This window comes from Drosophila montana, unplaced genomic scaffold, assembly GCF_035044405.1.
Source record: "Drosophila montana isolate Dmon_TW-CO22-7 unplaced genomic scaffold, ASM3504440v1 contig_3240_1, whole genome shotgun sequence".
Classification (NCBI taxonomy): domain Eukaryota; kingdom Metazoa; phylum Arthropoda; class Insecta; order Diptera; family Drosophilidae; genus Drosophila; species Drosophila montana.
This window is the reverse complement of record NW_026998122.1, coordinates 628,985-654,871: the sequence shown is the minus strand read 5'-3', so window position 1 is coordinate 654,871 and position 25,887 is coordinate 628,985. Positions and strand designations below refer to the sequence as shown.

Here is a 25,887-nt window from a genome sequence, read left to right as displayed (position 1 = left end):
TATTCATCCGCTCACGAATTATATTACGCAGTCCTTGTGCGAATCAATATCGTGAGTGACGCGCACATCACTAACGCGGTGGCGACAGCTGTTGCGCCAAAACGCGTCGTTAGCCAACACTCAACACGAAGCGCACCAAAACAAAAGCTAAAAAAACAACAAAGAAGCAGAGCGAAAAACTTTTTCATAGCAAATGGAGCCTTAAAGAAAATGAAAATTCAATTTAACAATAAATATTAAAATGAAGCTCTTCAAATTAAACACGCACACGAGGGGCTGCAATAAGTCATACGGTAAGAGAAGTAAACATTAAATATAATGCCATTAAAAAGCTGTTAATATGGATTTGTGCGTGTGCAGATGCCGACTTGGTGCTGAATCCACAGGATCATCCAACGGCCAAAGTTGGCGATGTAGTAGAGATCTATGCACCGGATGATGAGAACGGCACCCATTTGTTGCTACAAATAACCGAATTGAACGAGCAGAGCAAAACGGGGCGCAATGTGATAAGCATAGAGTCGTGCATAGCCATAGCTTTCAAGATGCGCTCCTATTCCAATGTCGTAATGCGCATTGTGAATCCCGCGGACGTTGCCCTCGACTCCATAGAGATTACCTTTAAGGATCAGTACATGGGCCGCTCGGAAATGTGGCGACTGAAGACTTATCTGGTGAGTGTCTGAAAAGTGACAAATAGGCCTAAATAAACGTGCCCTCTTCCTGCCCCTTAGACAAATACCTGTGTGTACGTGAACAAAAAGATCGACTACAATGACATGCAGATACGCTGCCAGGTCTATGAGATGTGGTCGCAGGGCGAGCGCGTCGCCAGTGGCGTCATCACAGACGACACCAAGATCGTGTTCCGCAGCAGCACCTCGATGGTTTATCTCTTTCTGCAAATGTCTTCGGAAATGTGGGACTTTGATATACACGGCGATCTGTACTTTGAGAAGGCTGTCAACGGCTTTCTCACAGAGCTCTTTCAGAAGTGGAAGAAGCTGGGCTGCAATCACGAGGTGACCATTGTACTTTTCTCGCGCACCTTCTATGCGGCCAAGAGCCTGGATGAGTTTCCCCCGCATATGCGTGACTGCCTGCAGCAGGACTACAAGGGTCGCTACTACGAGGACTTTTACCGCGTCGCCATACAGAACGAGCGTAACGATGATTGGTGCACGGTGCTAGCGCAGCTGCGCAAGCTCTTCACTTCCTATCAGGAGACGGTGCTGCGCTATCATGAGCGCCAGAATATGCGCATACCTCTGGCTACGAACTCAACGGCCACGCAAGGCAACTTTCTGGAAGTGCTCAATATATCGTTGAATACTTTTGAGAAGCATTATCTGGATCGCACCTTCGATCGCACCGGCCAACTGTCCGTCGTGATTACGCCCGGCGTGGGCGTTTTCTCCGTGGACCGAGAGCTAACCAACATAACCAAACAGCGCATCATCGACAATGGCGTCGGCAGCGATCTGGTGTGCGTGGGTGAGCAGCCGCTGCATGCTGTGCCGCTCCTTAAATTCCACAACAAGGACACAACGCTGACCTCGGCGGATGACTACTCGCTGCCGCATTGGATCAACCTGAGTTTCTACTCCACCAACAAGAAGATTGCCTATTCCAGTTTTATTCCACGCATTAAGCTGCCGCTTCTGTCTGTTGTCGATGAGACCGATGTGGAGGAGAATGAACGCAACTTTCTAAGCTGCAATCAGTCGGAGTACATACACAACTCCCTCTTCGACTATGATGCATACGATGAGCAAATCTTTCAGCCGCTGCCCGCGCAGAGCACATGGTAAGAATCTTATAAAGTATATACATTCTAGATTATTATCTACAACCAAGTCAACTGATTATTCTTTCAATATTTGCAGCTCCCTGCAGCGCGTGGTGCGCGCCAAGAAGACATCGGTGCCCAGCTTTGAGACATATGCATATCGCAACAATGACTGGGAGAATCTGACGCCCACTAAGATACCCAGTTTGCGGCGCAAAATGTCCGATCCGGACATACATCACGGCACCTCGGGCATGCTGGCCACGCTGACAGACACCGCCAACTTGTCCGAGTCGCTGGCCTCAGAGAAGAATGCACGGCGAGCCATTGTCAGCATTGCGCCAATTGTGCGTCCGGGCCGGGCGCTCATCAATCCCTTTGATCCCTCACATGTGACCATCAAGTTGACCTCCAATCGACGTCGTTGGACGCACATCTTTCCCAAGGGACCGACCGGCGTGCTGATACAGCAGCATCATTATCAAGCGGTGCCCGCCAAGGCTGTGCCCGCGGTCAGCTACAATCGCCAGCTGCAGCACTCCAACAGCAGCAACAGCAACAACAACAATAATAATAATGATCAGGAGGAGCAATATGATCAGTTGTCGAATCACTCACTGATCAGCCAGAGCAAGTCGTTCAGCTCGCAAAACTTTGCCATGGGCGAGGAGAAATCCGATTGTGAGTAGCCTTAAAGTTAGCCCAACTATATTGATAACTCCCGTTTCTACAGTTTTCAAGAGGCGCAACACTTCGCTCGTGAATGCCGCGACCGCTGCCAATGTGCCCAATCTGACTGCCACCCAGGCCAAGTCTTATCTGTGGGGTGCCACAGGGGAGCAGGAATGGACGCCAGCAATTACCACGGGTATGTTTGCTGAACTCATTTTTATTTAGCTACTAATTCACAACTGTGTGTGGGATTTGTTGAAGATCTTATCGCGGGGCGGGTAAGCAACTGCGACTGCAGCCAGTTGCAGTTGTCTTTATGGCTTTTTCGGGCAGCATGTTGCCACTATTGCTGCTGCTCCAGCTCCAGCTGCAGCTAGTTGGGAATGCCACGAATATGGCGCAGTTCTTGGAACGCATTGGACGCGTGCATCAGCTGCAGGCCATCAGCATAGTGCACAGCGCAGACGCCACTGGTGCAGGATTTCAGGATGCACTGCATCTTGCGATGCACCAAGAGCACAACTATTTCCGGCTGCTGCCCAAGCTCATATCAACGGAAAATTCAGCCGGGCTGTTTAGCAGCTTGACGCACGAGCAAACGCTATTTGTGATCTTTGCCCGTGACTCCAGAGATGCCGTAATCGAGCTGCAGGCGGAGCGCGCACGTGGGCGTCGCTACTGCAAGACCTTCTTCCTGCTACGACGGGATGAGACACGAGCAAACCTAAGGAGCTTCTTTGAGTACCTGTGGCAGCAGGGATTTCGCTCTGCCTTGGTTATGGTGGCTCAGCGGCGTCTCTACCACATGGATCCGTATCCCACGCTGCGTGTGCTGGAACTGAGCGCAACTCAGGACGCAGGCTCGCTCTTTCCGCCACCCAATCGACGTGATTTTATGGGCTACAAGCTGCGTGTGCCCGTGCAGCTGGACGTGCCGGCGACGTTCTGGTATCCAACTGCGCCACATCAGCTGCAGCTGGACGGCGCTGGAGGCACCTTGTTGCGCGAACTGATGCGTCATCTGAACGTTTGCCTGGAGCTGTATCCACTGTATATCAATGGCTCGAACAACATCAATATGCAGGCTCTGGTTCAGCTGGTGGCGGAGCAGCGCGCCGAGCTGAGCCCGCATCAGTTTACGACATTGCAACCAACCAACTCCGTGGACTACTCCTATCCGTATGCGGTCGTGCCGCGCTGTTTTATGCTGCCGATCGCTGCGCCCTTTCCGCGCAGTCTCTACGTGATTCTGCCGCTGCAGCCGACCGTGTGGCTTGGCCTGCTGATAATGTTGCTTTTGGTGCTGCTGATGCGTTATCTGAAGCGACGCCTGATGCCGCAGCTGCCCAGCTTGCATCTGTGGTCGCTGCTGGGCGTGCCCGGCAGCCAAGGCGGCCATTATGCTGCCGTGTATACAAACATGTGCTGGTCCAGATTTGCGCGCTGCCTGCTGTTGTTTGGCGTCTTTGTCTTTGCCGCCTTCATCATTGTCCAGCTGTATGCCACCAAGTTAACATCGTTGCTGACGGTCTCGCTCAGCCCCAAGCCAAGTGTCACGCTCCTGGAACTACTCCGGCTGCCCTATCCCATACTGGTGCTGCCCGGCGATGTCAATACCATTGTGTCCGTCTTCGGACACGAGGAGCAATTTCGACGCCAGTTTTACTTTACGAACGATAACGATTTCTATGCCCAACGCGTGGAGATGAGCGCCGGCTATATCTATCCCATAAGCACGCTCCGCTGGAGATTTCTGAGCCTTCAACAGCGCTATCTGAAGCACAAACGTTTCTGGCTATCTTCGCTCTGCTATGGCACGTTTCCCGCACAGTTTCAGCTGCGCATTGGATCACATTTCCTGGAGCCGCTGCATCAGTTCGAGCTGCATGTCCACGAGGCCGGCTTGCCGGAGAAATGGCGCAGAGTCTACTATCATCGGGCCAAGCAGCTGGGCTATGTCCGTGATTTCGCCAGCGTTGAGCATTTCGAGCAGATGCACGAGGTCCGTCCATTGGCCCTCAATCTGCTGTCGTCCGTTGTGTATCTATATCTGATTGGGCTGCTCGTTGGCCTCGGCGCGTTTCTTTTGGAGTTTGTCCTGTAAAAGTAGCTGCTACTAACCGCATTTAATAGTTTTTAAGGCATTTCGAGTAATTTTAATCTCAACTAATTAACTTATGTATTTTTGGATATATCTCTCATTTCTTAACACAATTTATACCACACCGTATTGTTATCGACGAAAATTGACAACAAATTTGATATCCATTAACTGAATATATACATATATATATGTGTACCTATATATATGTATATGTATGTGTATATGTATCCCGCTACTCCACCAATTCATCAAAAAAACTCTGTGGCAATCAACGACAACAACAACAAAAAAAAAACCCCCCCCAATTGGATCAAAAACGAACGTAACCTCAAAAATCGAAAATTCACCGTAATAACAATCGACTGGTATTGACATCGATATCATCGGCAAACCGTGTAACGGTAACGTTTTAGAAAACGGGACTGCGCTAAATTTTGGGAATACGACAGGCAAACATATGAAACCAATTGTCGAAAGTGAACATAATAATTTTGGAAGATCACGGCTTGAGGCTACAACAGAGGCGGTCGGCAAAGGAAAAATCATCATAGGTTTGGCAAAAATAATCACAATTTTGTACAAAGCAATGCATCCCAACACACACACACACACGCACACACACACGCACACACATACACATATACACTCATCTCACATACTCACATACACGTTATACACAGTAGTTTTTGCTAGAAAAATGTAGTTAGTTTTGTTTAAATGTGTAGAATTTGCACATAATTTTGACTGAAGCACCTCGTAGTTGCTATTTATGTTGTATGTTATCGCTGGCAACCAATTATCGACTCTTAGTTAATACTAATAAACCGTAAAAGGCCATGATTGGAAAAATAGATGAGGAGAAAGCGTGAAACGCTAAGGATCAAAAGATCTAAAACTTATTTATCGATAATTTTCTAGTATATCGATAATCGATAATTGTTAGGTTAGGAAAGACTTACTTATTCAATTTTTTGTACAATCATTAGAACTTTAAACTACGACAATAATTTAAACCTAAAATTATTCAATGCATTTGATGCTTAAAATTGAGAAATATTTTTTTAATTCATAATATTTGAAAACATTTAATTGATGAGATTTGAAAAAAAAAAAACTAAAATTTCTTGTCTGTCCGATTTAAGGCATACAACCATGAAAATGATTTAACAATTAGATTTATTTCTAGATACATAACTGTAGCTTTGCCGCCTGTACATATAGCACATCCGTAAACGCAACGGTTCCACCGACAGCATTTCATGGTCGAAGCATATAATTAGTGCTTATCATTAACCCCCCCCTCGCCACCCGACACGCTCACCAATTCCATGTAGCTAGTTATCCTGGTATATCCACATAATACCTGTGCACATCCATCCACAATTGAGCCCAGGTGGTTGAGGGGTGTGTTTTGTATCCTCACGTTGCATGTGGCATGCAGCAGCATTTACTTTTTGTTATCTTCGTAATGTTCGCATGCTTTTCAGCCACGCTCACTGCCCACTGCACGCACGCACCTGCCTTTATAATTGTTGACCACCAAAATCCTTAAAAATGAACAAATTAATACAAAAACATTTCAAAGCTGGTCTTAATTTTCGTACACTTGGAGCAACTGGTTCTAAATATAGCTTAAGCGATTTGAAATTGTGTAACTATATATTATCTTTATACAAGATTTCTATATATATATATATATATAGTATATATAACTATCGTATCTCGTATCGGCGTTGGCTTTTTCTATTTGCGTACCTTCTTAAACACCCTCTGCCCACTGCACGCTGCGGCGTCCGCTGCTTTGTTTGCTTCTTATCTACTGCTGCCACTTTCAGGCGTCGACTGGAAATCCCTGTCCATACCCGCCTGTCTGCCCATCACCACGGACTATTTTCCGGACAAGCGTTCGCTGCACAATGACTATGTCATCTCGGACTATACGCTGCTGCCGGATGATGTGAATCTGGACTATGCCAAGAGTCGCGCCGTCTACCGCAAGCCCCTGTCCACGGAAGAGGTGTGCAAGGAGATTGTCTCACAACGTCTGGCCCAGGGCTTTCAGCTGATTGTCGTCGAGGAGAAACAGCCCAGCTCCACCAGCTGCTGCTCAGCCAGCGGCAGCTGTGCTCCTGGCAGCAATCAAACCACATCCGCAGTGCTGCCGGTGAAGACGTCCTGCGAATTGAACAGGGAGTATCTGTTGTCGATTGGTCGCATCTTTCACAAGATCTCGCTGAGCGGTTCGGTTATCACTGTAACTGGCTACAGGCCCAGGTGAGTTGATTAATAAAAAGAAATAATTTTCTACTGTTTGTAAATACCTTTTCGATTCCTTTAGGCATCCCTATCCACCCATCAATGTGGATTACCGCTATCGTTTCCATGCGCCACAGCATGAGACCTATGAGATCTCTGGCGTTAATTTCACGACGGAAAAGTTGGAGAACTTTAGCTGGAATCACATGGATCTATATATATGCACGCGCGGCGATGTCGACTATCCACTTATGGAGGTAAGCATTGTGATCCACGCTGCAGTAGCATTCACCCTTCTACCTGCCTCTTGCAGAGCCTCAAGTACTGGCGTTTTCGCATGTATCTGCTGCCACGCGAGAGCATGGTCAATAAGATCGTCAGCTTCGGCTGTCAGCGATGCGATATCTTCACGGATGCCGTGGTGGACAATACGCGCGAGCAGATTGAGGATTTCATTCGGCTAATCGAGAATGTCAGCAAATTAAAGCGGCAGATTTGCCGCAAAGCGCGCGTAAGCTGTCCAAGAATTTACATACATATACATATAGTTTCCAATTTTTGTTTAGTTTGTTATTGTTTCTTTTGATTCAAATGTTGTTATCGATCGTTAATCGATTTCTAGTTCCAGTTCCAATTTTAGTTACACCATTGGCAGTATTAACAGAGCTGTTGTCACTTACATTCGTTTATGCAAATGTTATTGTAGTGCTTACCGCTTAACATAATTTACATTTACAGGATAGCCCGACCACCCACAGCCTAACCAAGCGACGACACAGTACGAGCATTATATCCAGGCCTCTCAACCAGGTTATCTATCTAACTACATACATATTATTCTTCGAATCTTCAATTTGTTTTTTGCCGCTGCGCACATTTTGTTTCGATTTTGTCCTTTTTGTGTTCGATTTGCGCACGCTTTTAGTTTCATAATATTATTATTTAAACGCGTTGTTGCTCATCATATTTTTAATCTTCTTCAATGTCTTCCGTCTCGCCTGCCCCCTCTCAACGCCAACCTCTCTGCCTGTGTACTGCGCAACTGCAACTCGTCCCTGCAGGGACTCACAAATTCACCGTTCCGTGAGCGCGTCGGCAGCAATCGCCTGCCGGAGAAGAGACCCAGGTTTTTATATCGTATCCAAATACAAAAGAACACACACACACATATACACTCGTCATACACACACACACACACACACAGTGATTTGCATCTGTATACGTGTTAATGCGCCTGCGAGCTGAGCTTTTTTTTGTTGTAACGCCCCCTACCCTGCCCCGCTGTACTCTTTCAACAACTTGGTGACTGATTTTGTAGCTCTTCTATGTTGTTTGTGCACTTAGCTTGTAGTGTATTTTACTTATATATATATACTTATATTTTGTATTGCGATTTAATGCCTCGGCTCTTTATTTTTTTTCCTTATTACTATTTAATTTGGTATTTGGCTTTCAGCAGCATGACACACCCACACCTAGAATCACTGAAAAGAATCATAATCTATTAAACCCACCACAGCAAAGGTTTGTTAAAATCTAGCGTATTTATCCTAGTTGTACCCATCCTGTTCCCAACAAACAAAACTCCCCACTCTTTTGATAATTGATTTCCCAAATTTTAAGCGAGTGGGAGAAAGAGAGCGGTATACTACATTTGCTATTTTGCAGAAATTTTTACATTTCACACACTCCCACATACATTATTTGCGAAAACTCACCACCCTATTTAAGAGAGAGAACGAATAATCTACATTTGCACAAATATTGACATTTCTAAACACCCGCACATTATTCACGACAACTCACCACAAGTTCATCATTTGCGTATACTCACCACACCGTTACAATTGGTTTGCAAAATTGTAATTGAGAAAGAAACCTGCACTTGTAATTCGTACACACATTCAGATTCACTCCTTTTCCTCCCACAACCAGTCCACGGCCACGGTTACTAAGCGTTTGCAATTGTTAAGCTTTATTAATCGTAAACCTCCCATCACAGCATCAATGCACGCCCGAAGCCGGACCCGAGTCGCATTTCACGCATCCTTCCCGGCACGGATGCGGCAACAGCTGCAGCTGCAGCCTCGGCAGTTGTGCCACGTGACGATCAGGATGATGGGTAAGCGACCAATCCCCTAGTGCCATACCCTTGTTAATTAGTATCGCTTCCTTAGCTTCCCCGTGGACATCAAATTCAGCGCAAATGCAACGCTCGCGGAGATGTTTGAGGCCATGAAGCATCCAGTTAACGGCGTTGGCTTTTTCACACAAACCCAATCGTTGCCCTCCTGCACCTTCATCTCCTACGATGCGCTGATGTGGTTGAAGGCGCGTCTGACCAATGGTCGCCATCCGTTGGATCTGCTGGAGGCCATGCGGAAGTGAGTTGTTGATGGCTTTAACCAGCGGCCCAGGCTAATAAATTTGTTTTCTTTCGCAGGGAGCGCATGATTTGCCACGCCTCCGGCGACTGGAATCAGCCCATTGTGCCTGGCTTTGTCTTCTACTATGTGGTGCAGCAGGACAGGAATGCCAAGGGTGAGTTAAACCAGCGCGCAGCAGCCAACAACTAATCCCACATGTTGCATCCAAACAGATTACGCGCCGCCGCTCAACGATTACAGCGCCTTTGTCAACGAGTGGCTGGAGATTGAGCTGCAGGGCTGCAGCTTTCTGTGGCACGACGAGCCGGCGCCCACAAATGTGCCGAACTTTTTGCGGGAGACGCCCGCCCCGCAATCCTGGCGGGAATACTGCAAGAGCAGTGAGTACTTAGTTGGCCATTAAAATTATTATGACTGAAATACATTTATTTGCTTGCAGAACGCGTTTGTCGCAAGTCGCATTTGGAGATTGATGTCAATCAGAAGAGCGATCGCATGGAGTGGGGTCATGTGAAGCATCACACGGTCATGCAGCCAGGATTTGCCTTTGAGCTGGTCGTTGAATGGGTCACCTCGTCAGGACCCATTGTGTCAGACTTGGTAACTACTGGTGCATAAGCTCTTGATGCCCATTGTTAATATGGTTATCTTTGTAGATCTCGGGCTGGATGCGCAAGGCGAATCATTGTGGCTATCAGCTGGTCTCCGTACCGGCTGATCCCATGGCCGAGCCATTTACAGAGAAGTCGGATCCGTTGCGTGGTCCCATATTCATTCCACTGTGCGTCACCTTTTTGCCAAATGGAGCCGCCCTCTTTGATGGTCTGTACAGCCGCCCTGATCTTTCTACTTAATTACTTACTGCTTTCTTCAATGCAGAATTCCCCGAGGACAGCCGTGCAGATCGCATGCTCTTCCTGCAGGAGGCAATTTTGGCCAGATTTGGTTTTATGCCCTGTGTGCTTGAGGAGAAGTTCACCCAAAAGAAAGACGTAAGTTTTGCCCAAATCTGGACATGTTGGAGCTGTTGCTGATCCGATTTACTTTATTGCAGCTGCCCAAGGAATACCAGTACGTGCATTGCACTGGCAATATGTTCGCCCTCATACGGTAAATACTATATGAACCATATCCTGGACAAGACCTCATTCCCATCTGTCTTTCAGCTGTGCCAGCAACAAATTTCAGGTGGAGTCACCAAGTCGCCAGGAGGCGAACGTCACCCGCTGCGTTTATGGGCATACGAATAATACGAATGTGCCCAAGAAAGTGGGCTTCCTCTGGGCCTGGAATCATATGATACCCAACAAAAAGTGGAAAGCATTGACCATCAACAACTCCGCCGATGGTGAGCTTTTTCAGCTGAAAATGTTGAAGGATTTCCGTGAGTTCTGCTCGAACAGTGATCAGCGTTTGGCCAACTTCTGGGCACATTCACAGGAGCTCAAACGCAAGTCTCTTAAATTTGAATACAATAATAACAACAACGATGAACCAAAAATTATATAACATTTGTTCCAGACGTAGTTTAAAGATTATTAAAGATTTTAATGTTCTCATTAATCACGAGCCACATTTTTGGATTCGGAAGAATCCATCTAATTGAGCCTGAGATACGAATCGTATGATATCCTCAGACTTTATTTATTTTATTATATTATATATTTGTGTATGGTTTTATGTATGTATGTGTGTGCGTGTGTGTGTTAGTGTATGCAAGCATGTATGCATGCATTTATGTATGTACATATGTATGCATGCATGTTTGTTTCCTAATGCCAAACGCAGACCAAGCTTATTTGTCGCTGTGCTGCAAATTTAAATAAAACGAATTTCTACCAAGTGCTCTCCTCCTCGATTCTCAAGAATTCAAGTAGGCTCTGCAGTTTTTCACGCATCGCCAGTAGTGGAGTTTTTTTTTTGGTGCTTTTTTTTTGGTGCTTATTTTTGGTGCTTTTTTCTGGTGCTTTTTTTTGTTTTTTTTTATGGTGCTTTATTTTACACTTACTTAAATGTGTGTATGAATGTATGTATGTATGTATGTATGTATGTATGTATGTATGTATGTATGTATGTATGTATGTATGTATGTATGTAGGTATGTATGTATGTATGTATGTATGTATGTAAGTATGTATGTATGTATGTATGTATGTATGTATGTATGTATGTATGTATGTATGTATGTATGTATGTATGTATGTATGTATGTATGTATGTATGTATGTATGTATGTATGTATGCATGCATGTATGTATGTATGTATGTATGTATGTATGTATGTATGTATGTATGTATGTATGTATGTATTTATGTATTTACGTATGTATGTATTTACGTATGTATGTGTGTATTTACGTATTTACGTATGTATGTGTGCGTTTATGTAGGTATCCGGACATGTATTCATACATGTACGCATGCATGCATGCTTGCATATATGCAAAACAATATTACATGTATATACAAATATGCAAACTTAAAAAATTCGCCCTAAAAATCGTTGAAACGCGTTTTCCACCGAGGAAGCTTGGATTCTGCGAAAAGTGTGAAACCCGTCTCAAATGATTTTTCGTATAGAGCTTTGGAAATAAATTTGAACACGAAAAGTTACCCAACGAATCCTTAACCCACATTTCCACTAAGGAGGGATGGATGGGATCGTGCGGATGGAATTTCCCGAAACGTCGTCTTAACGTGCACCTTCATCACATAAGGTAAATTTTTTGTAACATGTTTTGCATTGTAATATCAGAAAAACCATTCGTTCTTATTTGTAATTTGAATTGCATTTATTTATCGTCGTAAACTCAACATAACTTTTGTATAATAGAAGTGCACATTTTTGTTTTTTTTTTTCTTTGAACTCGGTCTTAAATGCCGCTGGGCTCTCCGGTTGCGGGGCCGTGAGAGGATGCCGAGGAGTCAGTTGTTGTTGCTGCTTAATAATGCTAACCTATTTGGCTCACTTAGGGGCGGGGACAGGGGGTTGGTTGCGAGGGGCATGGGTCGGGGTTGGTTTTTGTGACAGCTTTGGTCGTGTTCTTGTTATAGTTGTAGTTGTTGCTAAATGCTTTGGTATGGGTCATGGCCGGGCCACGCCTACATCTCGGTAAGAAACTGGGTCAGCTTCTCACGATCGCGCTGGAGCCAAGCGGCATTCAGGCGTATTGTTTCGACGGCCTGCGAGACGGTGCGATCACAGCCGGGTATCAAGTTGGTTTTGAAGAACTCCTCGACTTCGCGCGCCTTCTCCTCGGAGGCGAAATTCTCAATCAAATATTTGATGAGACGCGTCAGCAAAAAACCGCCCTGGAAAAAAGATTTGGGATCAGTTGAGAGTCCAGAAATCGAGGCTTGAAAAGTTACCTGATACTGTTCCAGCAGCTGCTTGTTGTTCTCCTTGAAGAACTCCCAGGCCATGTCGCGACCCTTGGGATTAACCGCCACGGCAACAATGACGAACACCGAGTCCTGGGCGCGCACCTCACCCTAAGATCACAAACAAGATTAATGACCCGGCAGGTATATAAATCGTCTCCGGCTACTTACCGACATGGCAAAGTCGATGACGCGACGGAGCAGCTTCACGTCGCCAATGCAGCCGAGTGCTCGGCTGATGCGATCCTGTTCCTCGTGCAGATCGGTCGAACGGTAAAGCGTGAGCATTTCCTCAAAGATCCCCTCATCGCCATCCTGCAGCACGGCCTTGTAGCAGGTGCTGCGCAAATCGGCGGGCAGCGACTTGGTGCCATTGACATGGCTGCGGAAGCGTTTGCGCGCCTCCTCTGTGATCTCGGGACTGCGGAAGGATACGAGACGTGTCAGTACCAGGCTCCGCAGCAGCGTGTCCAAATGATTCTCATTGTCGCGCGGCTCCCAGTCGAGCCGCTTGGCCACCGGTTCGTACAGGCTGCGTCCAAAGCTGTTGAAGTCATCCATGAGTTCTGTGTGGGAGATCAGAATATGGAGGTTGGCAAGCGAATTGGTGATGGCTGTCCACACGGTGTAGTTGGTCTCGTTGCGATAGGAGCCGACCAGTTGGAGCACATCAACGGTGCTGGCCTGGCCCGCCTGCACCATGGCGAACATGTCATCGATCAGGCCCAGCCTGTCCAGCGGCGGCAGCTCCATGTTCTCCACGGCCGGCAGCAGCTGGCCCAGCATCGCCTCGGAGTAGCGGGTGCGATAGTAGCCAACGGTGCCGGGATTGATTTTGATCCAATCCCCCTCGGAGACATTGTCCAGCACCACCTCCATGGAGGCCTTTTCCAGCAGAAAGGTCTTGGCTATCTGATTGGGATTGCGCGATGTGGACACCGATATGGGCACCACCCACAGGCAATCCTCGTCCGCCTTCGAGCCGTCGGCGGTGAATTTTCTCTGGGTAAGCCGCAGCAGACGCTGCGTCTTGCTCTTCTGCTCGGACTCGACACTGACGACGGGAAAGCCTTTGTACTTGGTCCAGCTGGACATGACAGCGCCCACATTCTTGGAGCTAGCCTCCTGCAGTGCCTCCCACAAATCCTCGGTGCAGGTGTTGCTATACTGATGCCGCGTCAAATAGAGATTCATGCCCTTGCGAAAGTCATCCTCGCCAATGTAATCGTGGAGCATGCGTATGACCGAGGCGCCCTTGTTGTAGCTAATCTCATCGAAGATCTCATCTATCTCCGATGGATGACCGACGGGCACCTCAATGGGATGCGAGTTCTTCAACGAATCCAGCTCCAGGGCGCGCGTATACATGTCTGTCACGAACTGTGTCCAGATATCGTACTCGGGAAACAGATGATGCACGCACAGGAACTCCACAAACGAGGCGTAGCCCTCGTTGAGCCACAGATGCGTCCACCATTCCATGGTCACCAGATTGCCTAAAAATACATAATTATCAGAAAGGAGGATCATTCCGGGACTGGGGACTGCCTGCTTACCGAACCACTGGTGGGCGATCTCGTGGCCCACGGTGAGGGCGATCGACTGCTTGCGCATGAGCGAGGTGTTCTTGGGATCCACCAGGACGAAGGTTTCGCGATAGGTGACCAGACCCCAGTTCTCCATGGCGCCCGCGGAGAAGTCCGATATGGCAATCAGATCCATCTTGGGCAGCGGATAGGCAATATTGAAATAGCTCTTGTAGTAGGGCAGCACCTTGGTGGCCACCTCCAGGGCGAACTGGCCCTGATCCCTCTTGCCCACGGGCGTAAAGACGCGCACAATGACCCCATCGTCCGATTTGGCCTCCACAAAATCGTATTCACCCACAACGACGGCCACCAGATAGGTGGACATGATGGGTGTGCGATCGAAGCGCACGCGACGCAATCCGCTGGGCAGGATGTCCTCCTTTTTCACGGGCATGTTGGACAGCGCCACACGATCCTTGGGCACCACCAGCGTTATGTCGAAGGTGGCCTTAATCGCCGGCTCATCCCAGCAGGGAAAACAGCGACGCGCATCGGTCGCCTCGAACTGGGTGACGCCCGCATAGCGCTCCTCGCCGCTGGCCGTGAAATATTTGCTCCGATAGAAGCCCTTCATTTTGTCATTCAGCTCGCCCGTGAAGGACATGTAGAGCACACCAGCCGTGCCCGCCGGCAATAACTCCCCGAATTCCAGTACGGCCGTTTCATTCTCCTTGGAGTAGCTGATGCGATCCGCTTTCAGTTTCTCGCACTCATACTGAAACTCCGCCCCCTCGATAATTATGTCCAGCGCATTGAGGGTGATGCGTCGCGTTGGCTCTTTGACCTGGATCGAGCAGAATAATAACAGGCAATTAGAATGGTTCTAGCAAAAAAGGGGCAATAAGTCAACGATCGTGCAGCATTCAGTGCTGTCATCAACTGGCATAAAAATGCAGTTAGAGTGCCCGACTAGAAGATACCCTTTAGCATGATGCTTCGAATAATATTGCCACTTACAATATACAGACAATAGACCAAGACTAAAGGTGAGTGAGTGTTAGTCACCTAAATTAAAAGCTTTTCTATGCGATTTTCATGAATTCAAGTAAGGGTTAAAGATTTAGATGTAAGAATGGGAGAGGAGGAGGAAGACAGCACACGCGGAGACAGAGTGGCAGTAAAAGAAGGAGAGATTGGAAGTGAAAGTAAGAGAGTGGGAGTGAAAATAAAAGGTTATGGGAGCGAGAGTAAAAGAGAGTGTGAGTAAGAGTAAGAATGAGAATCGCAGTTAAGAAATAAAGAACAGTAAGAGGAAAAGCACAGAGATTATTCTTCTTCACAAATACACATGCACACACGTATAACTACAAAAAAAAAAAATAACAGATTCAAGCTAGACGTGACAATCGATTAGATAGAGAGATTATAGCGTAGCAGAGGCTGTTATCAAAAATTAAAAAAATATATTAATCTGCGTATCGTATACGAGAAAAAAGAGATCATATATAAAATGAGAGCACATATGCAGAAGCACGTAGATAGATATTTGGACTAGGTTTTGCATGTTGATAAAGAGTATGCATGTTTTTCAGCTTGTTACATACATTCACACAAGTCTAAAATACTCCTCCTATCCATTTTTAAAGGGAATACAAAAGGTAGAACGAGTTGAAGCGATCCAAACGAAAGCAGATTCGCAATATACCGTTATTTCAAGGTCATAATTGATCTACAGTGAGCATTGCCTATAGTAAACCATTTTTATACTGCACAAAATTTGTCGCTGTGCTAAAGCAATTGATGCATATTAACTAATTGAATTGTTTTCTTCTCATGTTAACTTAAAGGATAAGTTGGCAAAACGCATGTTCGTCATATCAAATATATACTGTATGCGAATATTTTGCTAGCCCGGTTTCCGGCTTTGAGTAGCCGCCGAAAAAACCCGTTTTGGTTGTATATCAGTTAAAGTAGCAGCAGCCGCCGTTAAGATTTGGACAAGTATTAAGTTTTTTATCTTCTTTTTTTCTATAAATGGTGTATTTGATGGGCGATCAAAAAGTCAAAGCCCAAACCCGTTGCTGCTGCGTCTTCGGATGCGCGCAGAAAGGTAAACAGAATGTGTATACCGTTATGAGATCAGCAGTGGCGGCGGCGTTGCCAGTAAACGGGGGGCAAATGGTGTGGCGCAGTGCGCCATAAAAACAAATAAATTTGCAATAAGTGCCAGTCATTGCTTGGTGTCAACCCATAACAAAGAAACATTTCCTTGTCAACGACATGTCTGAACGTAGCCTGCATGCAAATTGCAGCATAAAGAGAAAATGGCACACACACACATACACGTACAGACTAGGCGGAGCGCGCGCGCGCGCTCATGTGTGTGTGTAAGGGAGAAGGTATGAGTTTTTTGCACACGTCAGAAATGAAATAAACAAGCACACACACACGCACACACACTCGCGCGCAGAGCTAAAGAGAAAGAAAAAGAGACCTGCATACAAGAGACACATACATACATATTTATGATTTGTAGTCAAAGTGAAAGCGAAAGTGAACGAAAACTTAGCGAAACGTAACGGTACTTACACTGATTTGCACAATTGTCTTGCCCGTAAAACTGAATGCCTCCAGATCAGGCTGCAGGATTAGCTCGTAGTGCTTGGGCACCACATTTGTGGGCAGGCGCTTAAATTGGGTGACCACCGATTGTGCCATATTGTTGTAACCGTTCGACTGCTCCGCCTGACGAAGATGACTGCAGCAGCTGTGTATGCGACGATTATGGCTTAATTGTGATCCTTTGCCTAGTACGGGCCCAGCTCCAACCAAGTCCGCCGAGGTGTGGGCAAGTATGTCACGATAACGACTGCACAGATCGCCCAGCAGTGGGGCGTCGCTGGTCTTGAGTGGTGCGCCCAGCGATATGTCCGAATAGTCGCGATAAAACTGTTTTTGCACCTTCACAAATTGCTTCGATGATACCAGAGTATTGAGGTGGCAAGTCTCTGCACGTAGATGGGCAGAATGCTTATCAACGCAGTTAAGGCAATGGTACAGGCGGAGGCGAAAACGGAGGCGCAACGATGGGGCGTTAGTAAAAGCACAAGCGCAGCACCGAAAGCTCTGGCGAGCCAGTTTCCACAGTGCTGTTGGTTTGTTTAGTAACTGTTGCTTGGATGCGGGGGAGGCGTGCAGCGGGAACAGCTTTGGTTGCTTGCAAACTGAAACTAGAAGTGGAAGATAGCTGGCACAAAGGATTATTATTATTATTGTTATCACTGCTTTTACGAGCGGTTTTTAATTGTGTTTATATTATTACGACAAGGGGGACTGCGGGGTACTGTGGGGGACTGCGGGTGGCTGTACTGTTCTCTCACCTTCGCACAAATGCTGCTCAAAATCGGAATTGGCTTTAGCTAAATCCAAATTGAGTTTGCCAAGTTCTGCAAGTATGACGTTTGAATGCACTTACGATAAATTTAACTGAATTATATTAGTTAATTTTTGCAGAAAATTTATTAGAGAGTGAATGAATACTGCGGGCAGCTGCTGGCGGCTTCTGCTGACGAAAAAAAAACAACACGCTTTCAGTGTGACCCACTTGCGCTTGGTACGTTTTGGTATTGGACCGCACAGCTGATTGCGCACTCTACAGACGTGTTGTTATGCAGCCGTATTGTTTGCTGTTATAAAAAATGTTCACTGAGTACGTGTGTTATTACCGTTTCTGAATTTCCAGGCCTGCTTTGCTGTACGTATACCTCCTTTTAACGCATTTTTGTACATGGCACTGCAACGTTGAATTCAATTTTAAAAATAAAACGTTTTATCGGTAGCGCATTAAGTGAGTTCGACCTTCTAGCTGTTTACCAACACTCTTGATATGTATCTCTCACACGTTGCAACTTGCAGTACGACATTTGTAATGTTGGGATATCGATAAATTTGTATCGATATGTAACTTGAAATATTTACTGTTATAGGGTAATAACGGATTTTTGGTTTTTAACTTTGATCGTTTTTTAAATGAGACTTTTTGGGGTCAAGTAAAAGCACAAAATTTGGAAGGTAATTTGCTGATGATCTATCTTAAATGTTGTGTCAAAATATGCTGAGTAAGCTCGCACCAATAATAATATTCCATAAATCGCAAGATTCATTATCTTACGCAGTTTTTGCCTGCCTCACTGTATCTTATACCATTTTTGAAGTGGGATTTACAAACATCAATAAGAGTTTTATCTTATTTGTATAATTTATTTTATTCAATTTAAATTTAAGTTTTATTACATTGCATATATTCACTTATAGCACACATAACGTATATCACTGTTCACACAGAACTCAATTAAAATGGGTTTTTTTAAAATCCTCATTTCGACAATATGGCAACGCTGGCACAACACAAAAGTACTAAAAAACACCACAGCTGGAAATGCACACCGATACCCAAGGGTTGTTCGCTGTGGCGGCAGTAAAAACCGATTTAGTAAATGATAAGTTATTCGGTTGTGCACTACGTTGGGTCGGTTTCTTTTAAAACCCCTCAGTGAATATTCACGTAAGAATAGACAGCACATGCTTCCCGCTCGACATTTACTCTGACTTCCAGCTCAAATTGCACTTGCCAGAAGGAGGAATAACCGTACAATAAAATTCGTGCATCCATTTGCAATTCTCCACTGTAATTTCAATTTTTCGCGCATCAAATATAAAATGAAATTGTGTTCATCGCAACAGTTTGGTGTAGCTGTCTTGTTTATTGTTTTGAATATATGCTCGCCATTAGCAGATGCATCGCCAATTGCCTGGGGTAAGTGTGTGTTTTTCTTAAACAGCAGCTATTATACAATTTTCTGTCAGAATTGGTTAGAAAGTGTTGCATTGCTGTGGCAACGCTGCCAGTGCACCTGAACGTAACAGTGTGCCCCGCTCTTTAACAGAAATCAATTTGCCATCGAGTTGGCAGCAGACAATGCGTTTGCTTTATGCTTGATTACATAATCGGTTGACATTTAAGTGTTTCAGCTAGGCAAATAAAGAGATTCTAGCCTTTTTATGAATGTGACCGTGTCTATATTTTTGGCCATGCTTGCGATTATATGTACGTGTCTCGCATACTTGTGGTGGCGTGTGCGTTTACGTTATGCTAACCATCAGCTGATTATGCCATTTTGTTTTCTTCGTATCAATCTGTTTTAGCTACGCATTTGCCTTATCACAGATGATGTTTATCAATTCAAGTTCACTCATTTTGGAATTTCATAAACCAGTTGTAGTTTCGGTATATCCTAGCGCCTATATTCCAACAATGTTGCACGCGCACTTTCACCCCCGCTGAGCGGAGAGAGCGCTGCGACGGTTCTCTGCAGCAGAGACAGAGAAAAAAAAAACAATCCCATAGCCGCCATTTATAGTTGCTTAATTGTCACGTATGCCGCAAAATTTGCCGGTTTTGTTAATTTGTTTTCTTTCACTTTTTGCTGATTTGATTGTTTTTTTTTTTTGTTTTTTTCTACAACATTTTGGTCTCGCCTGACACCCAGCTTCGTTTCAACAAAAAGCTTGCGACTTTTGTTTACTCGGAGCTCTCAGTTTACTCCGGCGTCCAACTCCGGCGCTGACGCCAAGTAAATTCAATCAGTTTTGTTGTTGCTCTCTGTTGGAATTTCAGCTAGGCAATTCGAGGCGAATTCTGAAAATGTGTGCGTGTGCACATAAATATGTATGTGTGCGTGTGTGTGTGTGATTTACTGTCCATACATATGTATGTATGTATATTCCAGTTACAGTTACGATAAGTGATCGGCTATCAAGAAATCCACGTGTTGCCTCGCATTCAAGTGGATATGATTTGCAGTCATATAACAACTTGTTGCCGCCTGAAATATAGATAGGTTACATTAGATGTTTATAATTTTACTTAAAATTGATTTTATTGAACAGGTTTTAAGACTAAATTCATTTTGTCAGATCAATGCACCTGCATGCGAGCACTCTAGAGATTAGGGCAGATCGACAGCTAGATACCCTTCAGCTCCAGCTATACATCTTCTATCCTATGGTTAAGACGGTCTTAAAACCCGATATTTATCGATTTAGGGCAGTTTGTGTAGTTATCGATAGAGAGAAAGACTTCATTCCAAATTTGAACTCTCAGACTCTTATAATCTGTAAGTTTGAATGTGAATTTGAGCTGCTTCAATATACCCTTTCAGGGCCAATGACTATAGGGTATTCCAAGGGTTCTCCATAAATTTTCAAATGTGTTTATATTTACATAGTACGTAGTATGCTAAATGTATCTCACTTAAATATGTATTAGCTTTGAAATGGATCTTGAAAACTGACTCTGAATGCAGATTTCAGTATACATATATATATATATATATATATATGTTTCTTTCTTCTTCATTACAAAAACTGAAAACTAAGGACGGAATCCATTTCCATAAACATTTGTAATCCTGAAAGATTAAATTCTTTATATTAGATTGGAGCTCGGACTCTCAAGTAAAGTGCATCGAAAGCCTATAAAATCTCTGTTTAGAGATATTTTTAAATTAATGAAATTTTGTATGCGCCAGCAGAGTTCATTTGGATTATCTATCGGACGTTAGGTCAATGTCAATGACCATTAGATGATATTTTAAAAATTTTGGCGACGCAAAAACCTTATTTAAAACAAAATACAAACAATTTAAGTTTTTTTTTACATTTGTTGCCACAATTAGAAGCTAAAGTTTTTGCTGGTTTTTGGGCAATTACAGTCGATAATTTCATAGTTTATTATCTATCACGAACTTAATGTGAGTCATCGATCTATAAACGAATCAATTAACTATTTGATTGAACTTTATTTATTTTGCCAACGATTGCAAACATGTTAACTTATTTTGAATTCAACATTTTCTGCATCGATAAGCCGTTGACCTCAAAGCCCCTTAGTGCGAAGGTTAAACTATGCTCAAGACTAAAAGCCAAAGCGTTGGAAAGGTTCGCCAATTAGACAGACTGACGTCTATTAGAGCCAAATATATGCATACCTGTATATATATGGGTATAAACTAATGAACAGTCCATATATAAATATTTGCCATACCCTGGCAAAAGTGTATTATAAATTTGTCAAGCGAAATGTAACTCATCTCAGGTTTTCAGCTAGTATAACGGTTGAACCTTGCTTTATAGCTGTATATCTCTATATATATTATTATAGCTGACATAAGATCTTGTTGTTTTCCAAGATATCCTCAGTTGAAACCAATGTCGAACCCCTATATCATTCGATCTCCCCTAGGAGCAAAGGCTAAGACTCGAAATGTTGTACCGCGCACCTGCTGATTGTCTGAAAGGGTATTTCGACTTTGGCACTCTAAAGATAAACCTACATTTTGTTTGCTATTTACTTTGTTTTTAAATTTTTTTTTTTTTGCAAATTCAACCTGCCCGGCGAGTTAGCCACGCGCAGATGCTTTGCACGCGACAGTGACCCACAAAAAACAAATTGCGGACTGCGGCTAGGGCTAATGGCCAAATCGCCAAATGGCCAAATGGCCAAATCGCCAAATCGCCAAATCGCCAAATGGCCAGTCGAGTCAAGTGTTGTTCAATAAGCTATTTGCCGGATCGTGTGTGTGAAAGTGAAAGCCAGCCAGACACCTGTTGCAGCCTTCGGATCTACACGCAATTTGTATATCCGTTACGGAACTGCTGCCGGGTCAGCTGTTTTTTCAGGTAGTTCTGCTTCCATTTCCGTGAGGCCCGTGCATGCTGTTTGCTTTATTTGTTTTGTTTTATTGGCAGGCGTACTTCATCATTATCAATTAAAAAACTGCCTAATTAACAGCTGGAATGTTGGCCAAAATTAAAGCGCCCCTTTTTAGCAACCGGTTCGGCAAACGATTAAAAAGAAATCGGGTTGTAAACGCCTTCTTTTTTTGGCTTTTAACAGTTCTGGAATCTGACTAACCGTGTATAATATATAGTGCAGGTGGGAGGGTCTTTCTTGTGTTTCCCCATCATGCATATTACGTCTCTGTGGGATGCATACCTGGCCCGCCATCATTTTAATTACGTCTTGACCTGTGCATATTTTTGTTTTTTGCATTGGGGATTTTCACATGGGATTTTTTTTTTGTCTGAAACCTGGGTTCATAATACACGTTATCTTATCAGTCCAGACTCGATTGAACATTAATTATTCGATTACCCGCATTCGGGAAAGTTGTGCAACAGATGCAGTGCATCATCCAATGCATTCATGACTAACTAAAGTCCTGTCTTCATGTAATTCTCTGATCTTAAATATGACAAACTCTTAAATTTAATACCCCGAGCTATGCTTAAAAAACCATCTATCACTTTTTATTGATATTATATAAATATGAGGAGTTATTACATATAATATTTAACTTTTTTAGTCTTCGAGATCATCGCGTGCGATCTTTAGATCTTTAGATGATCTAGAAGAAAGCGTTTCTTCTCTCTCATTTACACTAACCAAAATTTTAAGTCATTGTGAATGGGTTCAGCATACAAAAATGGCGCGTAATTAATTGAAACTCAAATCTAAATTCTAAATTTATCAAAATCAAAAGCGAACTTTGATTGAAATACGTTACGACTTTTATGATCAAAACAAAGAGAGCGGGCGAGAAAGAGAGATATATGGACAGTGTAAGAGGGCGCGGGGCAGAGCAACGGGACATGTGGCGCTAACTTAATTGAATGCGATTTATTGAACTTAATTTGCAATGCTCCTGCACCATTACCCCCCCCCCCCCCTCCCTACCATCGAACATTTGTTAGTTATTTACGGCCTGCCTTATCTTATCGATAGTCATCGATAACAACAATCGCTTGAGCGTGAATGCCGACTAATGCAACACTTGCATTTTTCAGACTTTGCCGTTACGCTGCGCGACAAGATTCTGTTTCTGGACAACAGATGGCGCACAATTGGCTCAGCAGCACACGAATTCGAGGAGCTGTCCGCATTGGCCTTCGATGAGGCCGAGGAGCTGATCTATTTCAACGATCAGCAGCATCAGAACGGCAGCATTTTCTCGCTGCGACGCGATGCAACGGTTGCCTCCCACATCGTGGAGCAGGCGGTGCAACGGACGGGCAATGATTCGGTATCCGGACTGGCCTACGATCCGCTCAATCGCAATCTCTTCTGGGCGGACATGCGCCAAAGCAAGATCTACTTTGCCAGCATCGATACGCTGTACACGGAACCCCCTAAGGTGCTGGTCGACTTGAGCGCCGAGGGCGGCCGGCCCGACGGCGTGGCTGTGGATATCTGCCGCCGTCAGCTGTACTGGACGAACTGCAAGATCAATCATGCGACCGTGGAGCGCATCGGCTTGAACGGCACGGGCAGGCAGACAGTCGTCAAGCAGGATATCGATATGCCGCGCGGCATTGTGATCGATCAGCTGTCGGATCGCATATTCTGGATTGACGACAAGGTGGGCATCTTCTATGCCTTGGAGAGCGCACGCCTCGACGGCAGCGATCGCCAGTTGGTGCTCAAGGACAAGCATCAGAGCCCCATACAGCTGGCCATCACGGAGGACACCATCTACTGGACAGACAAGGCGGACAAAGCCGTTTGGAGCTATCCCAAGCCGGCGTACAACATGTCAGCGACGAATTCCAGCGAAGTGCAGCCGCAACCCACAAAGCTGGCCAGCTGGAAGGAGGATGTGTACGGCATAGTGGCGCGCACGGGTTTCTATCAACACCTGCAGAAGGATGCGCACTGCGCCAGCGTGGTGAGGAAGGTCAAACAGCGCCTGGACAACAGGCTCAACAATAAAACACACGAACGCAGCGCCGCGGAGGAGCGCATGGATGAACTGGAGCGTGAGCATTGCCTGAACGGAGCCAGCTACATGAGCAGGGGTAACTTCTGCATATGCCCGGTGGGCTACAAGGGGTCACGCTGCGAGATATACGAATGCCATAATTTCTGTGTGCACGGCACCTGCGAAATCTCCGACATGGGCTATCCCAAATGCTACTGCCAGGAGGACTTCTATGGCGAACGCTGTGAGTACTATAAATGCAACGGGCACTGCCTCAACGATGGCCACTGCCTCGTGGACAAGGAGAGCGGCGAGCTGAGCTGCGATTGCCGTGAGAATTTCACGGGCACACGCTGCGAGCACAACGAGACGGCGCATTGCGCCAGCTACTGTCAACACTTGAAGCAGCATCCGGATGCATTTGTGCCCGCCAGCTGTGTGGACATGTGAGTACCATTCGCTTAGCTGCCCAGCGTTCATCACTAAACCCCCTTTTTCTTTGCTCCAACAGCTGCGAGGAATTGCGGCTAACCAACGGCACAATTGTGACGGAATACCAGGCGGCGCCTCTGTGCGGCGACGGGCCCAGCCTCCGCTCGGGCTCTGTGATCATTGTGCTCGTGGTGGGCATTGTGTCCAGCCTGGCGCTTGTGGCGGTCATTGTGCACGGCCTGCGTCTCATCTACAAGCCCAAACGGCCGCGCATCAAGAAGACCTTCGTGGTGCGCAAACAGGCCCGCTTGAACTCCTCCAGCGACACGCCGCTCACCAATCGCCCGCTGGCCACCGAGCAGTGCGAGATCACGATAGAGAACTGCTGCAACATGAACATTTGCGAAACGGTGCGGATAACTAAAATGCAATTCCAATCAGTAGCTAATTGTGTACTTATTTACAGCCCTGTTTCGATCCCAAGCTGGTGGAGCAACAATTTGCGGCGCGCGACAGAAAAGCGCCCTGCGTCAAGGAGGACAAGAAGATACTGATACACAATATGGAAGATGATCTATTAACCTAGGCGCCTGTCCAATTGAATTAACGTTCACGTCGTGCACGGATAAGGATCAGGGCGGCATTCGAGCTTGAAAAGCTGGTGCCGCCCCCCACAGCCGGCTCGTCGTCTCCGTCGTCGTCGTCGTCGTCGCCAGGTGCTCTACCAAAGCTCGCACATATACAAAGACCTAGCAGAATTCATACTTAATTGAAGCAAACGTGTACTTAGCAATTTTTTACGTTTAGTTTTGGTCTCATTTATTTATTATTTTTGAGGAATTTCACCATGTAACGTTCATGTAGTTTTTAAGTTTTAGCTTGAGATCGGTTGAAGGAAATCATTTTGTGGCAAAAACTATGTTTTGAGAAATTGAAAAGGTTTTAATTGAAATGCAGAAAAGTCTTCTGACTGACATTAGCTTTAAATCACACATACATATATATATATACATATATAGTATATAGTTAAATGCGGCTGAGTTCATAAATAATTGCCACTTGCACAATGAGGCAAAAATGTGATTCACAACGGTTAAACTGTTGTAAATAATAATAATAAAAGAAGAAAGTAACAAAAATGAATTGTAAGAACTTTTGAAACGTGGCAGCAAACGTATCTGTTTAAACAGTTCCTTAACATAATCCCATTAACATAAAATCAAACACACACACACACACACATATATATATAACATAGTCTCTGCTGATCGGTCAAATGTCATGACAAATCTAACTGCCATGCCTATAACATCAAATCTGTTCACACCAAAATTGCCTTTGTGTACTTACATAATTACATACTTACATACAATAGATCGTAGCCTCTGCGAATGCGAGTTGTAAATATGCGTAAATTAGATTTTAATTGTAACTAATAAGACACTGGTTGAACAATAAACAAGAGTATGTTTGTTTTAATAATCAAGTGAACTTGTTAAGTGTGCTGTTTGTACTGCAC

The 25,887-nt window shown here is 45.0% G+C and overlaps 4 protein-coding genes and 1 long non-coding RNA gene across 15 annotated transcripts; 3 read left to right on the top strand and 2 right to left on the bottom strand.

The window, feature by feature from the left end:
- Positions 1–129: 129 nt before the first annotated feature.
- Positions 130–10,771, top strand: Iml1 (GATOR complex protein Iml1). 10 transcript variants are annotated; one of them, XM_064690129.1, is made up of 20 exons: positions 132–293; positions 361–674; positions 735–1,807; positions 1,887–2,470; positions 2,523–2,657; positions 4,979–5,116; positions 6,401–6,839; positions 6,904–7,078; positions 7,135–7,332; positions 7,560–7,631; positions 8,281–8,345; positions 8,824–8,943; positions 8,999–9,205; positions 9,265–9,362; positions 9,421–9,588; positions 9,648–9,808; positions 9,865–10,030; positions 10,088–10,200; positions 10,263–10,318; positions 10,375–10,771. In XM_064690129.1, exons 1-20 carry the CDS (start codon positions 242–244, stop codon positions 10,715–10,717), a joined length of 4,677 nt encoding a protein of 1,558 aa, XP_064546199.1. In that variant the 5' UTR covers positions 132–241; the 3' UTR covers positions 10,718–10,771. The 10 variants fall into 10 exon arrangements, with proteins under 10 accessions (XP_064546205.1, XP_064546206.1, XP_064546199.1 ...); XM_064690127.1 differs by having other exon boundaries at positions 8,278–8,345; XM_064690128.1 differs by lacking the exon at positions 8,281–8,345 and adding an exon at positions 7,883–7,947.
- Ir62a (Ionotropic receptor 62a) lies at positions 2,704–4,912 on the top strand. The gene has a single exon (XM_064690138.1). It carries the CDS (start codon positions 2,778–2,780, stop codon positions 4,563–4,565), a length of 1,788 nt encoding a protein of 595 aa, XP_064546208.1. The 5' UTR covers positions 2,704–2,777; the 3' UTR covers positions 4,566–4,912.
- A 1,257-nt stretch (positions 10,772–12,028) lies between the features above and the next one.
- On the bottom strand, positions 12,029–17,922 carry Psa (puromycin-sensitive aminopeptidase). Of its 2 annotated transcripts, XM_064690123.1 has the most exons (7): positions 17,844–17,922; positions 17,499–17,564; positions 16,708–17,348; positions 14,146–14,962; positions 12,761–14,085; positions 12,578–12,700; positions 12,029–12,520 (listed from the first exon to the last, which is right to left on the bottom strand). In XM_064690123.1, the coding sequence occupies exons 1-7, from the start codon at positions 17,905–17,907 to the stop codon at positions 12,311–12,313; spliced, it is 3,246 nt and encodes a 1,081-aa protein (XP_064546193.1). In that variant the 5' UTR covers positions 17,908–17,922; the 3' UTR covers positions 12,029–12,310. The 2 variants fall into 2 exon arrangements, with proteins under 2 accessions (XP_064546193.1, XP_064546195.1); XM_064690125.1 differs by lacking the exon at positions 17,499–17,564.
- Positions 17,923–18,606: 684 nt separating this feature from the next.
- On the bottom strand, positions 18,607–25,871 carry LOC135433942 (uncharacterized). The gene is made up of 2 exons (XR_010437161.1): positions 25,735–25,871; positions 18,607–20,003 (listed from the first exon to the last, which is right to left on the bottom strand). It is a non-coding gene; the product is annotated as an uncharacterized LOC135433942 (long non-coding RNA).
- cue (Protein cueball) lies at positions 18,797–25,850 on the top strand. Its single transcript, XM_064690244.1, has 4 exons — positions 18,797–18,934; positions 23,026–24,382; positions 24,448–24,778; positions 24,835–25,850. Exons 1-4 carry the CDS (start codon positions 18,838–18,840, stop codon positions 24,952–24,954), a joined length of 1,905 nt encoding a protein of 634 aa, XP_064546314.1. The 5' UTR covers positions 18,797–18,837; the 3' UTR covers positions 24,955–25,850.
- Positions 25,872–25,887: the final 16 nt, after the last annotated feature.